The sequence below is a fragment of the Drosophila miranda genome, chromosome 4 (assembly GCF_003369915.1).
Source record: "Drosophila miranda strain MSH22 chromosome 4, D.miranda_PacBio2.1, whole genome shotgun sequence".
In the NCBI taxonomy this organism is placed as follows: Eukaryota; Metazoa; Arthropoda; class Insecta; order Diptera; family Drosophilidae; genus Drosophila; species Drosophila miranda.
Genome location: NC_046677.1, coordinates 10662165 through 10678203, shown reverse-complemented (window position 1 = coordinate 10678203; position 16039 = coordinate 10662165). Strand labels below are relative to the sequence as shown.

The 16039-nt window shown below is 41.3% G+C and overlaps 1 protein-coding gene across 1 annotated transcript; it reads left to right on the top strand.

The window, feature by feature from the left end:
* The first annotated feature begins 59 nt into the window (after nucleotides 1-59).
* Nucleotides 60-3480, top strand: LOC108162956 (Krueppel homolog 2). The gene is made up of 5 exons (XM_017297955.2): nucleotides 60-171; nucleotides 1921-2200; nucleotides 2263-2512; nucleotides 2576-2709; nucleotides 2776-3480. Exons 2-5 carry the CDS (start codon nucleotides 1968-1970, stop codon nucleotides 2996-2998), a joined length of 840 nt encoding a protein of 279 aa, XP_017153444.1. The 5' UTR covers nucleotides 60-171; nucleotides 1921-1967; the 3' UTR covers nucleotides 2999-3480.
* Nucleotides 3481-16039: the final 12559 nt, after the last annotated feature.

Below are 16039 nucleotides of genomic sequence, written 5' to 3'. Positions count from 1 at the left end.
TATGTGAACATTATGGTATTATTTAGTGCTGGAACTCTACTGAGCCAGAACTAGTTCAAAGTGCAAGAGGAAGAGACCAAGACGTATTTGATTTACGTGTAAAATTTGTATTTATTTTTTGTACCATATCGGCAGTGAGAAACCCTAGACGCATTTGTTGCTCAGTGAACGGTAAGTTCGCAGATAGATTTTAATTCAAAACTTCTTGGATTACACGGCATTTTGTGTGAGACAACGCTGACTGTCTGCAGACGCACGGGGAATGAGGAATATAATACCTGGGCCAACTTTCTTCACGCGACAAAATCGTCCCAAAATCATTTAAAACTGTACGCGGAGCGGAGCAACGAACCCCAACCCCCCTTCGTTCCTTATTAACCCAATTCGACAGCAGAGTGCTGCTGGCATTATAATCAAAAAGTATGCAGGTCTCTTGTTTGTGCCCTAATCCGATCGCTTGTTGCTGGGGAGAGTGGAGGAAGCATCTAATTCAAAGTTTCGAAAGGGCCCTGCACTTTGAGCGCGGTCTGTAGTATATCTGGGTAGATACAATTTGCTTTGTCATTTTGATCTTGTTTTATTATTTAAAGTTCAGACATGTCAATCGGAGGCAATTTGTGAGCGTGCGTGTACCCCCGTACCCGGGTATTCTGTTCTACCTCTGACGTGTTCCTTGCTGTTCCGACCACGTGACGTCATTTATTTATACATATTTCATCCAAATTTCATCAGATTGGTGACTTTTTGGTTTCGCATGAATAATCCAAATCTATTGTCAAAGGCAATTATCAAAGTGAAGTACTTGACCCAGTTCGTTTGAAGGACCCAACCTTAAAATCAATAGTAATGTCATATCTTAGCCCACCTCCGCTTGAATGCTCTTGCATATTAAATGACACCTAATGACCCGCCTTTATTCCCGCTATATCAGTCATTTTATGTACACATATCCCAGGTACATGTACATACACGTAGGAGTCCGCACTGTCCGCTGCGCCGCCGCACTCTCTCGGTGTGTGTTGTGTTGTTTACCCAACTCTTGCTTCCGCGGTATGGTGGTATCTCTTGCTGTCTCTGCCTCTCTCCTTCGCACTCTGTGTGGCAGCCACCTGTTTGGCCATATTTGTGTCTGTCTGTGTTAATATTTCGACGTGTATTTCGTAACAACATGCACTGCACATTGTGGCCAGACGTCAGTCAGTCGTATCATCTCGCACTCCCCTGTCTTGTCTGTAATTGCAAGTTTCTTAAACTTTACGAGGAAATTTACAAGTTTTACTGTGCTTTGCATCATAAATTGCTGGCATTTTAAGTTTTAGGAAAGACCTTTTCGGCTGGAGATAAAGAATTGAACGAACATTAAGCCATAAACTGCAATTGAAGAGCATTTAAATTTCGCTTCTTACCATTGGGTTTTAACCCTTTTGTGATTTCTTTTTTTTTTTGTGGCCTATGCAAAACATGGTTTGGTCTGTAATTCATTTTATCTTGAGTCAACGTGACTATTAAAACGCCTCTTTGACACGCCCATTCTTGTGTTTTAAGTGCTGTTGTGAAGTGTGTCTGGGTTTGCAACTTTCCATTTGACTGGTTTAACAACCGGAGTCAAATTTCAATTGAAAGCCAAAGCGCGTGCTGTTCCAAAGCCCTGAGCAGCACAAGATCTCAGTCATAGACCGAGTCATAAGTTCATGGAGTGTGGATCAGCATATGCCATCTCTAAAGAAAGAAACTTCACCAAAAGGTGAAGAACACACACAGACATTAGATATGGTTCGGTGGTTGCCTAGTCAGGGTATGGGGGTTAGCTTATCAGGCCAATACCGGAGCGATAAGAACAGAATTCCCGCTGATAACGCTGAAAGTAAACTCATTACGTTTCTCTATTGTATTTTCTTCCCTTTCATGACTGACTTGCAGACTAAGAAATCCAGTTAGGTGAACAGCAATCAACCGACAAGTTCATAATGAGCACATCCACCGACCAGCCACCGCGCTTCGATAGCGCCGAGACCAATGGCTCTGAGAGCACATCACAGCAGCAGGAGCAACAGCAGCAGCAGCAGAACCAGAACCAACCACAGAATGCTCCGGCCAAGCTCTTGCAGCATTTCCAAACGAATCGAATTGATTCCGCACTGTGGGCCCTGCGGCTGCTATCGATATTCTTTACCGTGAGCTATGTGTTGCCCGTATTTACGTGAGTATTCAAAAAGAGAACAGAAAAGAACAGCATCTAAAATTCATATATCTTCTTCACAGTTCACAACAGAGCTCCTTCACCAAGGTTCTGCTGGCCAATGCGGCCATCTCTGCCCTGCGTCTGCATCAACGTGTACCCGCCTTCTCGTTCAGTCGCGAATTCCTGAGCAAATTGTTTGCCGAAGACTCGTGTCACTACATGGTGTACTCTCTGATCTTCTTCAACATTCGGCCGTCGCTCTTGGTGCTGGTCCCCGTGCTGCTCTACTCTGTGCTGCACGCCTCCAGCTATTCACTTAAGTTGTTGGATGTAAGCATGCTAAGGAGATGTCCTCGCTTGACCGTAACATAATGGTTGTGATTTATTTTATAGCTGATTGGCCAGAACTCGTGGTGGGGCGCCCGTTTCATCATCTCGATTGTGGAGTTCCAGGCGGCCAACATACTGAAGGCCACAGCATTCTGCGAGATCTTCATTATGCCCTATGCTATTGTTCTCACTTTTATGTGAGTTTATGGTTAATTTTTCGTTGCTTTTTTGATGTTTTATAATCCATTTCTTTGCCCTTTTAGGAGCCACGCTGGCCTGATGACACCTATTATCTACTATCACTATGTGGTGATGCGATATACCTCACGCCGCAATCCCTATCCTCGTACCGCCTTCGCCGAGCTGCGCATCACCTTCGAGACGCTGGCCGCTCGCGCTCCCCCTGCCATCGCCAAAATCATTCGCGGGGGCATTGCCATTGTTAGCCGATTGGCGCCGCAGCCAACGCCTGTGCCACCCCAGTAAGGAGAACAGAACCACTGTTGGAGGAGGACGCTACTAAGGACATCTAAATAAGCTTATTTAACTATTGTACCAACCCACTCACACAGATGCTCATTCAAGTGTTTAGGGTTCATTTGGTTTTATTTGTTAGTCAAAAAGTTGTTTGCATTACACCATTTCCGTAGAGGGGCCCTCACAAATCGGTTTGTTGTCTTTTTCTTTTACCATCCGACGCGTTTTGGCATGTCATTTCTGAGTAAACTCACATTTTCACGACACATATTTAAAGCGTATTATTAACATTAAATTCAAAAGAGAAACAAATTAGTTATAATTTGTTTCGCTATAATTTATACGTTATTTAAAACTGAACAACCGACCTGGACAACTGAAGATGACAATGAAGATGATTTACATATATTTTGTATGAATGTGTAAAACTATTAAGTGAACAAAACGAAACAGAGTAAAGTAAACGTAAATAAATCAGAAAATGTTCAAGATGGTAGGTGTTTTGGTTATTTTGTGAGTCAATCAAGAGTACAAGTATAAGTACATTTTAAAGGATGTACAGGGAGATCTGTTGCTGTAAGGCCTGGTTTTACCAAGCTATAAGATTGAAACACCTAGACACAGCCAGGACGTAGCCTCTAGAAGAAACAGTCAGCATGGATTTCCTATCAACTACTGCTATTTGCCATATATATGGCTACTGCATTAACGTCCTCTATATACGGCCTTACTAATGACCAAACTGGTCTATATTTAACCCACTTAAGGGAGAAAAGCTGGTTTTACGAAAGCCCATCTAGACGTATAGCTAAAACTATACGGTTACAACGCTTGATCGATACGACCCTTAAATTTCCAATGGTTTTAGATAAGTAATCAAGTAAGTGAGAAACCTCTCAAAACAAGCTCAACTAAGATTTCTCTAAATGAATCCTGTCTTAGTAAAAGATTAGGTTGTAATACATCTCTAATGTTCTTAAATCTACCAAAATCTGTGCCATTCCTCATTTTGGAGTTTCCAAAGTAATTATAATATGATATAATATATTATAAGCTTAAGATTCCATATTACAGTACAAGATCATTTGATGGATCTCTTTTAAGTTAAAGCTTTTTTCACCATTCTCTTAAAATCTGTATAATTGAGGTCGCCGCGAAGTATGCAACAGTATTTTCCCTTTCAAAGCACACAGACAACACAGAAAGCGGCATATTCAGTTGCGTTTTCGCTTTCATTTCAAAGAAAAGTGCCCGTTGGGGGAGGGAGGCAAAGGGTGTGGCATGCCGCCCCATGAGTAAATTAACCAATTTAACTCCAACCAACGCGTATCTGAGCATGTTTTGCCAGTGTTTCTGGCTTTCGTTTTCAACCACCAAACCCCACTTTTTGTGCCCATCTGGAAAATAATCGAATGCTCTCTGGTGGAGTTTGGGTGGGTGGGTGGTGGAGAGTGGAGAATGTGTGTTTAGCTCCGCTTCCGATTGGCCCTCAAGTTCAATGAACTTCTACTGCCGTGCGCCAAAAAAGAAGTGTGCTCTCTGGTCTTCGGCAAGAGGGTGAAGATGGAGAAATACTTGGGGGGAGAGACTCACTTTCGTTTGTAGTGCGGGGTAAAGTTTTCCCTGTCTCTCGGGAGTGGTGTGGTGGGGCCGTTTGGAGTATGGGGTACGGGAAATAGTCCATTCCATCCAACAGCATAGCCAGTGAGCCAGCGATGGCTGATGGCGTGTCGGTGTCGATGGGAAACGTCTGCGTGCTGATGGTTTCATGGGGTTCTTGAACTTTCCATAGTCCAAAGATTTGTTTTTCCTTTCCAGAAAGCATCCCAAAGACAGCAGCAACGAAATTTTGTGGCCAAGATTATATTTCGTTGAATTTTTGACCGCTTTTCACAGTTTTTTTTATTATCCATTGTCTGTGGGTGTGCTGTGGGGGGGCTTTTTCCCCCAAATTGATTTGTAGCTTCCGTTTTTACAGAAGGCACTGAACCGGAGATGGTGGATCATCTTTGATGAGAGTTTTTGGTATGTGCTCAAAGATTTCAATATGTTTTTTAGAGTTCAAAGGCTATGGGCGAATCACTGATCCATCGGTCTGCGGTAGAGAATGAAGAAGATACAGAGGATTGGTCTGCCTACCTCTAAAATCTTTAATTAGAGATTGATTTTTTGTAAATTTTCCGCCGCCGATTGTTTCCAAATAAGCTTATCCCTAAAGCTTGTCTTATCTGTCCTTAGAAATACTAAATTTACAATAAATCGCATATAAACGTCTAACTAAACGAACCACAAATCTAAATATTTGATTAAATTCATGCTAATTCTATCACTACCATCAAATAAAATAATACTTAAATTTGGTCGTATGTTCTTCCCACCAAAAGTCTGCATATATGGGTCAAGCCAAGGCACATGGACGGGGCGGGTCGGCCGGGTGTCTGTATAGCAACCACCATCATATTATGATATGGGATTGCAGAGCGCCCTACCAATCCTCAGCTTGGGACACGCATAAAATGTACGCATAAATAAAGCAGAATGCTGATTATGCATTTCCACCCTCGCCGGCCTCCTGCCCCCCACGGAAAAATATAAAACAAACTTCTAAAATGACATCATGACAGAGCCCCCATACCATACGCATCTAAGCCGAAAACAACCGAAAAACAGTTGCATTTTGTGTGTGTAATAGAAAATAAGAATTAAATTAGACACAGAAAGCGAAAGGCAGAAAGAAAGCACAGCTGAAAATTAAGCCCTAGGCTTTTTGGGGTTGTCCGCTCAGCTGTCCGTCCGCCAGTCCGTCCCCCTGCCTGTCCGCCGACGACCCCCGTCACTCGTCGCTCCTCTCCACACCACACAACGCAAACACATTGAGCGACGGACGGCCGTGAGGTCTTTGAACTCCATCAAATGTTGTACTGAAAATGGGTCACGACTCAAGTATTTCCCAAAAAAAAAAAAACCGAAATTTCCCTGTTGTCAGTGTTTCTGGTGGTGGTGTCTGCGGAAACTTCTTCTAAGAGCACCACGCACTGTGCGCGTTCTCCCCGAAGCAATTTCAATTGTATTGCGTAGTCGCCTGGAGTTTGCGCAGCTCTAACGAACAGCTGATGGCTGGGCAAAAGGGAATTTGAGCGTGCGGAAGGGCGGGTGGGTTTTTGCATTGGGTCTGTGTGTGTTCTCAAGAGGTATGTACATGTCACATACAGAAGATTGATAAGGGTCTTAACTAGATGGCCGATGGATATGAATTCTTATTAGCAGGCTCTTCGAATAACCGTAAATAATATTACCATGCAAATACTAGAATGAAATATTATGTACAGGGGGAGATCTTCCATCATATGCTTTCCAAGACCGCTCTAGAAAGTATTAAATCTCTAAACAGAGAGAGAAAATAGAGACATCATCACAAAGTACCCGTTCGCTCTCTTTTTATTTCCTTTGCAGTTTTTATTGATACAATGGTAATCCCAAATTTTCCAATGCCTCAACAAACTTCTCCCATCTCCGCAATATCCCACCACTTCACTCCACTCCACTCAGAATACCGCTCAAACAAAGTGACAACCATTTCCCTTCCCTCAAACCCAAAACATTCCGCTGGGAAATCATCGAACTTCACTCCACTCCACTCCAGCATACTCATACCATACTCCTCGGTAAAAAGGGACAACCATTTCCCATCCCTCAAACATGCTCTCAAGCCCGAACAAATTTCCCACATCAGTGCTCGAAAAAAATATCCCCGCATGCAACAAACTGAATTTTCACTCAAACGACTTGCACTCAAATCGTATGAAATGTCCCAACGGTGAATCCCCCCCACCACCCACAATCGGACGTGACATAACCGGCTGGGGAGAGTAATCCAAGCATGTTTGTGCGTGTTCGTGTGCTTGTGTCTGGTTCTTGTTTGAGTACAAGTGCTGTGGATGGGCCTGTGGCTCCCTGGCCAGTGACCCCTCGAGTAACGGTATCCATAGTATTAGATAAGTTCGTGTGCCCCGTGTTGATGCCTCTCTCTCCCTCTAGCTCTGGTTTCCAATTCATTTTCATGATTTCTACATATTTTAGGGGGCATTCGCCGCATACTGATCGAGCTTTCTTTCGTGTTCTTTTAGGTGCTTCTATTTTCGGGGTAGGGGTCTCATCCCTCCTTAGATTTTGGTGGGAGGTTCCTCAAGTGTTGTTTTGATTGGAATTATGTATGTAGTTATGCTGCAGATCCATACATACATATATCTTTGTTCAAGTGGCAATTTTATGGTTGATCCGATCGATCCCATTGCTCTTCACTTTTGAGGCAGTAGCTTTTGGATCGATAGATGCAGATGTTAATGCTGGAGGGGAAGTGCGATTCGATTTATAGAGTTGTATTGCTTCAATGTGGAAAATTCCACAGGAAAACGGAACTTTCTTTAGATGATAATTGAAATTCAAGAAAGAATTTACAAGTTTGTTAACATTTCTGAAGGAGTATATAGTTTCTTGTAGAAAATATATGGATTGCTTAGAAAAATGTACTACGAAAGATTTATTTTATGTATTAAGTATAGAGAACTGTAAAACTCTCAAATTCGATAAGAACCTTTCAAAAGTATACATTTTAGACACAACTCAATCTAGCTTTCGCCCTGAATTATCCCCAATTCTTTCCAAGTCCCTAAAATCTTGCCTGGTAATCACAACACATTTGCAAAGTAACTAAACTGAATGTCGAGTGTGATTAGGAATTACGCATACACTTAACTTCTGTGTGGCCCCATTTGGGAACGCCCCATCTCCACACTCATATAATTTTCCCCTTTTCGGCTGTCGTAGCCCATTAAATTTTCAGGACCATTACAGCCAAACAATGCCGGCCGGTGAAAGCTCCAAATTAAAAGCAAACAAACAAAAATATATATAGTATTCTCCACCATGACAATATCAAAAAACTTCCACCAGTCCTCCTCTCCCCAAATGAGGTGTGGGGCCCCCCACCGAACAAAGTATGAAAAGCCGCCCCCGCCCCGACCCCATGGAAAGGGAAATTATGCGCATGTCAATTGCCTACAAAACCACCCTCGCTCCTCTTCCTTGCCGAAAAGTCAACCCCCGAAGTGAAAAGGGAAATTTTGGTGTCAAGAAAGTGAAAAGAAAATGGCAAGGTCAATGAACCTGGCGCAGTAAGGAAAAGCTAAGCCGGAAAACTCCAAGCGCAAGACGCAGAAGCCACAGGAAAAACCATCCAAAAAACCAGAAGCAACCCCCGGAGCTGGGAAGGAAATTTTTGCTTTTGGTGCAGGCCGTACCACGGGGGTGGCACCACACCACACCTTGAGCAAGGAGCAAGGGGCAGAAGGTGAGCCACAGTGGGCGAGTGGCTGAGTGGGTGGCAATTTGACACACATCTGAACAGAACAACATCTGAAAACAGATAAAGACCGGAAACGGGCACATAAAACGCGAACGGGAAAACAGGGGATACGGAAAAGAAACGGTTAAGGGAAAACCCTGCAACCCGCTGTAGTGTGTTCTATCTGGAATCGTTAAATTTGAAATTTATGACATTAACAGTCGGCAGTTTCTGGGCCCAGACAAAACTTTCTTTAACGCAACGACACGAAACTTTTAATTGGGTTTCTTATGGGGGTTGCGCAGATTTCGTACCGCATCTATTTGGGGTTAAGGGATCTCTAAGGGAGCGCTGTGTAATGGAATTTTGTGGTTAGAAATGCTAGCGGAATACTTGCGAATATATATATTTCTGGTATGCCCATCCTAAGAGCACACTTTTAGAGCGTTCCCTTAGAGATAGGAGCACACTCATTCCCGGATCGATCACCTGTCATTGAACTCTCTATCTCTCTCCCAGTCACAGCTTTGGCGAAAGGGACCTATAAATACCCTTGAAACTAGACAATTATTTCTATATTTCTATATATAATCCGACAGATCAACAAGAAAAGTGCAATAAAAAATATATTAGGCACTCGAAATGAAAACTCACGGAATGCATTGCCCTATTACATATTTGACTGAAGCTCATTAATCCGACTATGCGGGAAGATTGTGTAATTACATACATATGTACATACTTGGTTGTACATATGTATATACGTGTTATAATTGACCAATAAAAAACTAACAGACTCAATAACAAAATAACTCACACAAATATGCATTTTTAATGGGGTTTTCATATACTACTTGATTGCATTACATTTTTTAGTAGATTTACAGCTTGGAAGGAATTTCTGCAAGACTTGTACACACCTGAAATAAGATCCATTCATTATAAATTATAAAAGCCTCATCTCAGCAAAGGACCTCTACCCACCTCTTCTTTTGTAGCTTATTCCTCTTCTTGTCACTTTAAGCTGTTCTGACACTTACATCCATTTCCATTATGGAGTAATGGAAGGAAGGAACGAAAACTGTGCCATGTGGCCAGGCTAAGAGGTCCTTGAATAGGAACAGACAGACGGACAGACAGACCCAGCCAAAAAAAAGTGTCTACAGCCATAACTTAAGCAATTGAAGTGTCCGAATGGCTATATTTATGGGGTAAATGCGTAATTCCGTTTGATGTCCTTAGGCAGGCTTTACTTTCGATGGCTCAAAAAGATTTTCCACAAATTGGTAAGGAAAGAGTGGCTGGTAGAAGGGGAGATTCTGTGGAGTTGTTGGGGTGGTTTGAACTTAGAAAAGAAGAAGGGCACTGAGGGCCAAGTTAAGATGAATTAAATCATTGGATTTCATCGGTTTGGTTTCACCAAATAATGAATATTAAATAATTTCAGCGACTTTTATCTTTCAACAAATCTGTTCTATTTATCCACGCCCCCTTTCCTACAACCGGATGTCAGATCCGCCCCTTTTTCACACTATCGACAACACGATTCTTATCAAAAAGCGTTACGCCTGATTTCAAGCACTCAGGCTACGTCCATTCATCCACCGATCCAGCGTCTATATTTACTTTACTCCTATCTATAGTCTATAGGTCGTGTACGTGGATTTATTTTCTTTTGTTTGTTCGGTCCTTTGGTCTTTGTTGTATCTCAAATGAGAAAATCATGGGCAATGTTCATAAATATTTTATAGATTAACTAGATACAGATGGGACTACATATTAATGTGGGAACAACTCATTGATGGCTAAAAAGAAATAGACACAGAACTATTCTTAGAGTCTAACACAACCCATTAATAATTATTTATTTTTTTACCAAACTATTTATACCCATGCCCTCGTATCTACTGTGTTTTTACAAGCCTCTCTTGTAACCTGACATCAGGGGCTATATTTAAACCGTAGAAAAAACTCTAAAGGGATTCTTATCATCCATCATAAATCAATCCTTTTCACTTCGAGGTCTAATTATATTTCGGAATATACAATATTAGCTGCACGGCTACGGCCCACTTTGTCCGGAGCACGTACGCCTAATCAGCGAACATAAAGCGTACAATAGCACCGGAACTGCTGAGAGTAAAACCAGCAAAAGTTCTGTAAAAACGAATGCACATTTTTAGTTATTTGCTTGTAAATCCCCGTTTGTGCTAATAGAGCGTGTCATCATAAATAATGTTAAAATATTGTGCATTTTGCATTTTGCAGTTTGAATTTTCACATTTTCCATATTGCATTTTGTACTTGCACTTCTGCTGGCGATTCTCTGACGCCCGTTCACGGAGCGCGTGCGGTCGTAAAAGCCAAACAAAAACGATCCTCAAGTGGGTGCACGGATAGGGGGCGGGGGCTGAGAAACTACTTGCGCCCTGGGAGTCAATGCACGACAGAGAGTGGCCTTGGGCGCTGGTCAAGGTCGGTGGGAAATACATACGCGTCTATAGAGCCAGTTGTCCAGTCCAGTCCAGGCATTAGACCTACTTTGTGCCCACATTGTGTTCATAAATAATCACCAACGCCGTCCCTTACGTAAAGCGATTGTGTCTTTTGAAAGGGAACTGAATTGCAATGCGCTTAGCGCCCCACGGAGCCCACCTATGGATTGCGCAGTTTCTGGGTCCACATTGCTTCTAGCATTTGAATTCAAGTTCTTTGAGTCTCGATTGCTATTCCAAACTGGTTTTTTCAATTTGTTTTTAACATTGTAGTGGCTTGTCTAGAACATTAATTAGCACCTAAGGCCAGACGCTAAGGTTGTGTCTACGAATGACTAAGAATTCATCTGAAATGTTTTTTGAGAAAATTTTCTCATTTTGAACTGTAGATTGGGCTTACAAGTTATTTTAAAGTGCTTTTCCAGAAAATGTTTATAGATTATCGATGCTGTTTTTGTTTCAAAATTTACTTATTGAAATAAATTCCAGCATTAAGATAAAGGAATTTTTTAAGTCTTTTAGTTTCTGTTAAAGGTTCAATTGCTACTTAAACAATTTTAGCGCCGAAATGGTAAAAGTTATCGCAATATTTATTGTTGTTAAGTAAAGAGGAAAGGGTGATCTACCATAATAATTTTCAAACAGAACAATTTTTTGTGTTTTACCTACAAAATTCACCTGTGAAAATATAGGTTTGTAGTGGTGCAAAGAATGAAAATCGTACGACCCATTTATGAGCGGATCGTAATAGGTTAAACAGATTTTCATCTGTTCTTTGACCGTTTCCGATCAGTTTGGAAGATCATTATGAATTTGTGGTTCTTAGTTAGAGCTTTTACTGATTAGATTGTTACAGCAGGGAAAAAGTGGTTCTGCTGATTCCATTCGTATCGCAGGTGTTCATTCACAAAAATCGAAACTAATTTACCCATTCCAACGCTTGGGACTACTGGGGAGTGGGAAGTGTCCGGCAAGTTGAGATTTTACTGTACAAGTTAAGAACCAACAAAGTATAAACCTTTGATGGTTCCCCGAACAAACGGAAATCGATACTCATGTAGTAAATTCTCAAAATATTCTCATTCAAAGAAACACTAAAAGAAATTGTTTCTTCGGCTGGGTATACTTTAGATTAAATACCTCAAGAAATTCATGGGTTCTCAGCATTTCATCACATAAGAAATTATAATTTACAATGAACTCTTCAGAGCTATAGAGGCGCTGAGGAAGGGACTCTTATCGGACCCAGGAGTGTTCCATTGAAATATAAATAATGTATGTAAATATTGTTGCACTGATAGTTCGCTCAGCGGAAATCAAGATACACATGCGGTCGATGACATAATGCTTAATCAAATTTATAGAGGGGCATTTGTAGAGAGGTAGGGTATATGGAATTGTTGTAGTTTCATCTCTCTATTATATACATAAATATATTTTGGTTCGCGAGTGTGCCTGGGGTGGGTGCTTTACATATTTATATTTGAAGCAGTAATGATAGCATGCCATATTCTGGCGCTTTTGCTATCTATTTTCGATCTCTCTCTGTGATGTTATTCCCTGAATAGCACCAATTAAATCTAATTATAGGGTACTCCTTTCAATTTGAATCTGCGAACAGAGTATTCCCTGGTCTAGTATCAACCATAGCCCTTCCCTGTATTCCTTTAAATAACTGTAAAGTCCGAAAATAATCAAAATGCTAGTTTTCTTGAGATAGGAACAACTTTGTCCGAGCATGGGAAAGGGTAAGAGGCGCGAGGGGCGCGCACACACACAAGTGCAGGCCACGCGCGAGTGAAAAGCAAATATCGAGAAAAATCAGACAGCAACACCGCGACCGACCGCAGAACAAACCGACCGTCTAGCTATAATAAGCCATTTTTATAGTGGCCAGAGGGAGATGGACAGAGAGAGAGACCGGGGTAGCGGGAGAGGGAGGAGGGAAGAGGTAGTGCAGCAAGCATGTGCATGCGATAAATGCAACGTGTAATTCAGAGAGGCAGTGCAAGAGTTTTCAACGGCTGCTGGCCGTACAAAATGGAAGAGGGCGTGCAATAGTTTACGATGCACGTGTCGCCGGTCAATGAACCGCGCCACCAGCAGCAGAGAAGCACCAAAAGAGGAGTGGTGGGAGACGGACGCAGCAGCAAAAGTAGGGGCACAAGCAGCGCCAGAAGCAGAGGCCATAAAGACAGAACAAGAGAAGCGCAGCAAAAAGGAAATGCAGTGAGAGCGACTGTCGCCGACCGCATGAAAAAGTATGAGGGCGAGAAAGAGAGAGAACCAGTACGAGCGGGAGAGAGTTTTCGTTCGCTGGGCGTCGTAGCCGTTTAATGCAGTTATTATTGACGCAGTCTGCCGCTGCTGCCTACGTGCCCGCAAAATGGCGATCTCTGGCCCTCCTGTACGCTCCGCGCGTCATCGCTCCAGTATCTCACAAATTTTGTCCCTAAAACAAAGTGCATACAACGGTTCGGTTCCCTAAAATACCATAATTATGATGACATTATAATGCATAGTGTTTGTATATTTATTTGTTATTGTAATTGCTTTGCACACCTATGTACATATAGGAATATATATTATTTTAAAAAACAACTGCTGATTGCTGCTAATTATATTATTGCTACTGTTTTTGCGAGAGAGCAACTAACGCTCCTGTTATTATATTCAACTGAGAAAACCAAACAGAAACAGACGCGCAAAGCTGTTTTGTAATCAGCCATTTGTCGTCATTAGTCGTGCAGCTTGTTTTAGGGTATTTGTCATTAATTTAAGGAAAATCGGATTTGCTACTAGTATGAGTACATCCTCGTACTCCCAAATCCATTACCATAAATGTACGAATTTTTACTGAGAAAAGTCTGCGCGGCCCATTGACGAAATTATACAAGGCGTTCTCTTTTCAAGGCGCAAAACCTGAATGCACCACCTGGTATATTTTCGTCATGGACGAAAAACAGGCTAAAAACAGATTCTAAGAAAATTTCAGATTCTTGCAGCCATATTTCATTCACATGAAAATGTACTTAAAGTTTCGCACTAAAAATTTTAATCAAATTCCAATGAAACCATATTATTTCTATATATGTATGTATTTTATGATTTTACAATAGAAATCGTATTTGAAGTTCGATTTTCTAGAAAAGCTCAATGCCTTATAACCCTTGAATGTTCTCTTAAGTGCTTTATCATCCGCAAGACCCTATCTCGAAAATAATACAAGTTAATTTATTCTTGTCGATGTTTTGGCAACCTTGAAACGTTATCTCTAGAGCTGTGCCACGACCTATCTGACTTTTGGAAGCAAGACAATTGGACTTCCCCTAAGAAGTCATTTGGAAAGGAAATAAAACTCAGCCTTTAGCTAGTGATCTAGAACAAACAGACATACTATACATATGTACATATCTAAGTACGCCAAATCGCCAGATATCGCAAAGGTGTGCGAATTTATCAAATGTCTCTCTAGTCTGCCTGTGTCTGGCATTGACATTGAAAAGGCACTGAGAAATATCATACAGACAGAGATATAGCCACAAACTGAATGATAAACATGTACTAAATAAGAGTGACATGGGCGGTTGAGAGAATTTCCCATTCAATCATTCTTTCGAGTGTTTGTGGATCTCTCCCACATATCTGTTATTGTGTCTCCCCAGTCCTATAAGCGTACTTGTTGTTATCCGTCCAGCTCTTTGGGATTGCGCACTCTTGGTAAACAAATTTATTGCAATCGCAATAATATGAATTACATCACAGTGAATAAGGCATTACTGTACTTGCACTTACACGGCTACCTCAAGGTACAGAGAGTATTTACAGGGATAGCTCTTCTGGAAGGACAGAGTCAATGTCAAAGTGTGCTGAGTGATAACTGAGGGACATCATTGAACGGAAAGTTCTACAATAAGGTCGTGCCTCCATGGTCTAAAGAGTAAATTACAAAGTTATGCAAAGTTATGGGGTATTAAGCGATAAAAGATCTTTTATTCCTTAAGTTTTGTTCACTTTTGATAGAAGTCAGTGTTGGGATACTCTGTTTAATGTTCTTAAAATCGGTTGTTGACCCTCTCAAGCGTTCACTGTATATGCTTACAAAGAAATTTACAAACATATGTTGTTCCTAATGTGAATTAATTTGTGTGACATCTGATATATGGCATAAATTGCCGAGTGAAAATAGTTGCGAGTTATGCAAGAGACCTGCGTCGCCTGATAAGACACTGGGACCCTACCACATGGAAAGCCTTAGCTGGGAATACTTACAAAGTTGCGGTAGCCATGGGTGCAGATGTAATAGATGCTTCGTACCTTCAGTTTCAAGTGTAATTCGCTCTGGTGTGGGTCTACTAATATTTGCACTTTGGTTGGGTGAATCTCTCTCTCTCTCTCTCTCTCTCTCTCAGAGTACCTACCTGCATATGTAAATATATCTGATTCGAATGGAAAATTGGGCGACGCAGTTTATTTTTGTTGTTATCTTGGGGTAAACAATGCTAACAAGTTAGCAATCTTACGAAATCGAAATTGTTTATGTTTGGGTACGCTCTTACGTGCGGATGTTACGAAAGAAAAATATTACGCGATCATAGCACATAGGAAATTACCGAAGGAAAAACCTTGTTATATAGAACAAATATCAATAGATAACCGCTATTTCATTCAGGTTTATGCTAAAAGATTCGAACTCATTTTTCATTCATTTCCTGAACTATTTAGAAGTGTGCAAAGTTCCAATTAATACGATTGTTCCTATAGACCGATTGCCTAATTACGTGATTCCGCACACTTCCCTTAAACTATGGGTGCATTTACCCCTCAACAATTTTCCAGACACAACACGAACTTGAAATTACCCAACAAATCGTTGTGCAATGCTATTTTGCAGTTTTGCGAGCGAGCTTAGTGAGTGAATTTTGGCGCTGGACATTGTAAATAATGATACAATGTGGAAGATAAGATAAGGAACCCGCGCAATGATAGATACCGAACCACTCAAATGTTATGCGAGGCCCAGAGGATAGACTTTGTCACAGTCATCATTAGAATGTACGATCTATAAATGACAAGCCTATAAATCCCTTTCTTTTCACTAGCTCTGACGTTATCAAAGGTGCAGCTGTTTGGACCCCCTATCTAAAAAGAAATCTGTTTAAATCCCAACCAAGATGTGAATCACTTTACGAATGCATTTGCAACTGTTTT

What these genes read in the sequence shown, in the direction of transcription:
- LOC108162956 (XM_017297955.2), top strand. Translation starts at nt 1,968, where the DNA reads ATGAGCACATCCACCGACCAGCCACCGCGCTTCGATAGCGCCGAGACC. An exon ending in TATGTGTTGCCCGTATTTAC is followed by an intron (nt 2,201 to 2,262) that starts GTGAGTATTCAA and finishes TCTTCTTCACAG; the next exon opens with TTCACAACAGAGCTCCTTCA. An exon ending in ATTCACTTAAGTTGTTGGAT is followed by an intron (nt 2,513 to 2,575) that starts GTAAGCATGCTA and finishes TTTATTTTATAG; the next exon opens with CTGATTGGCCAGAACTCGTG.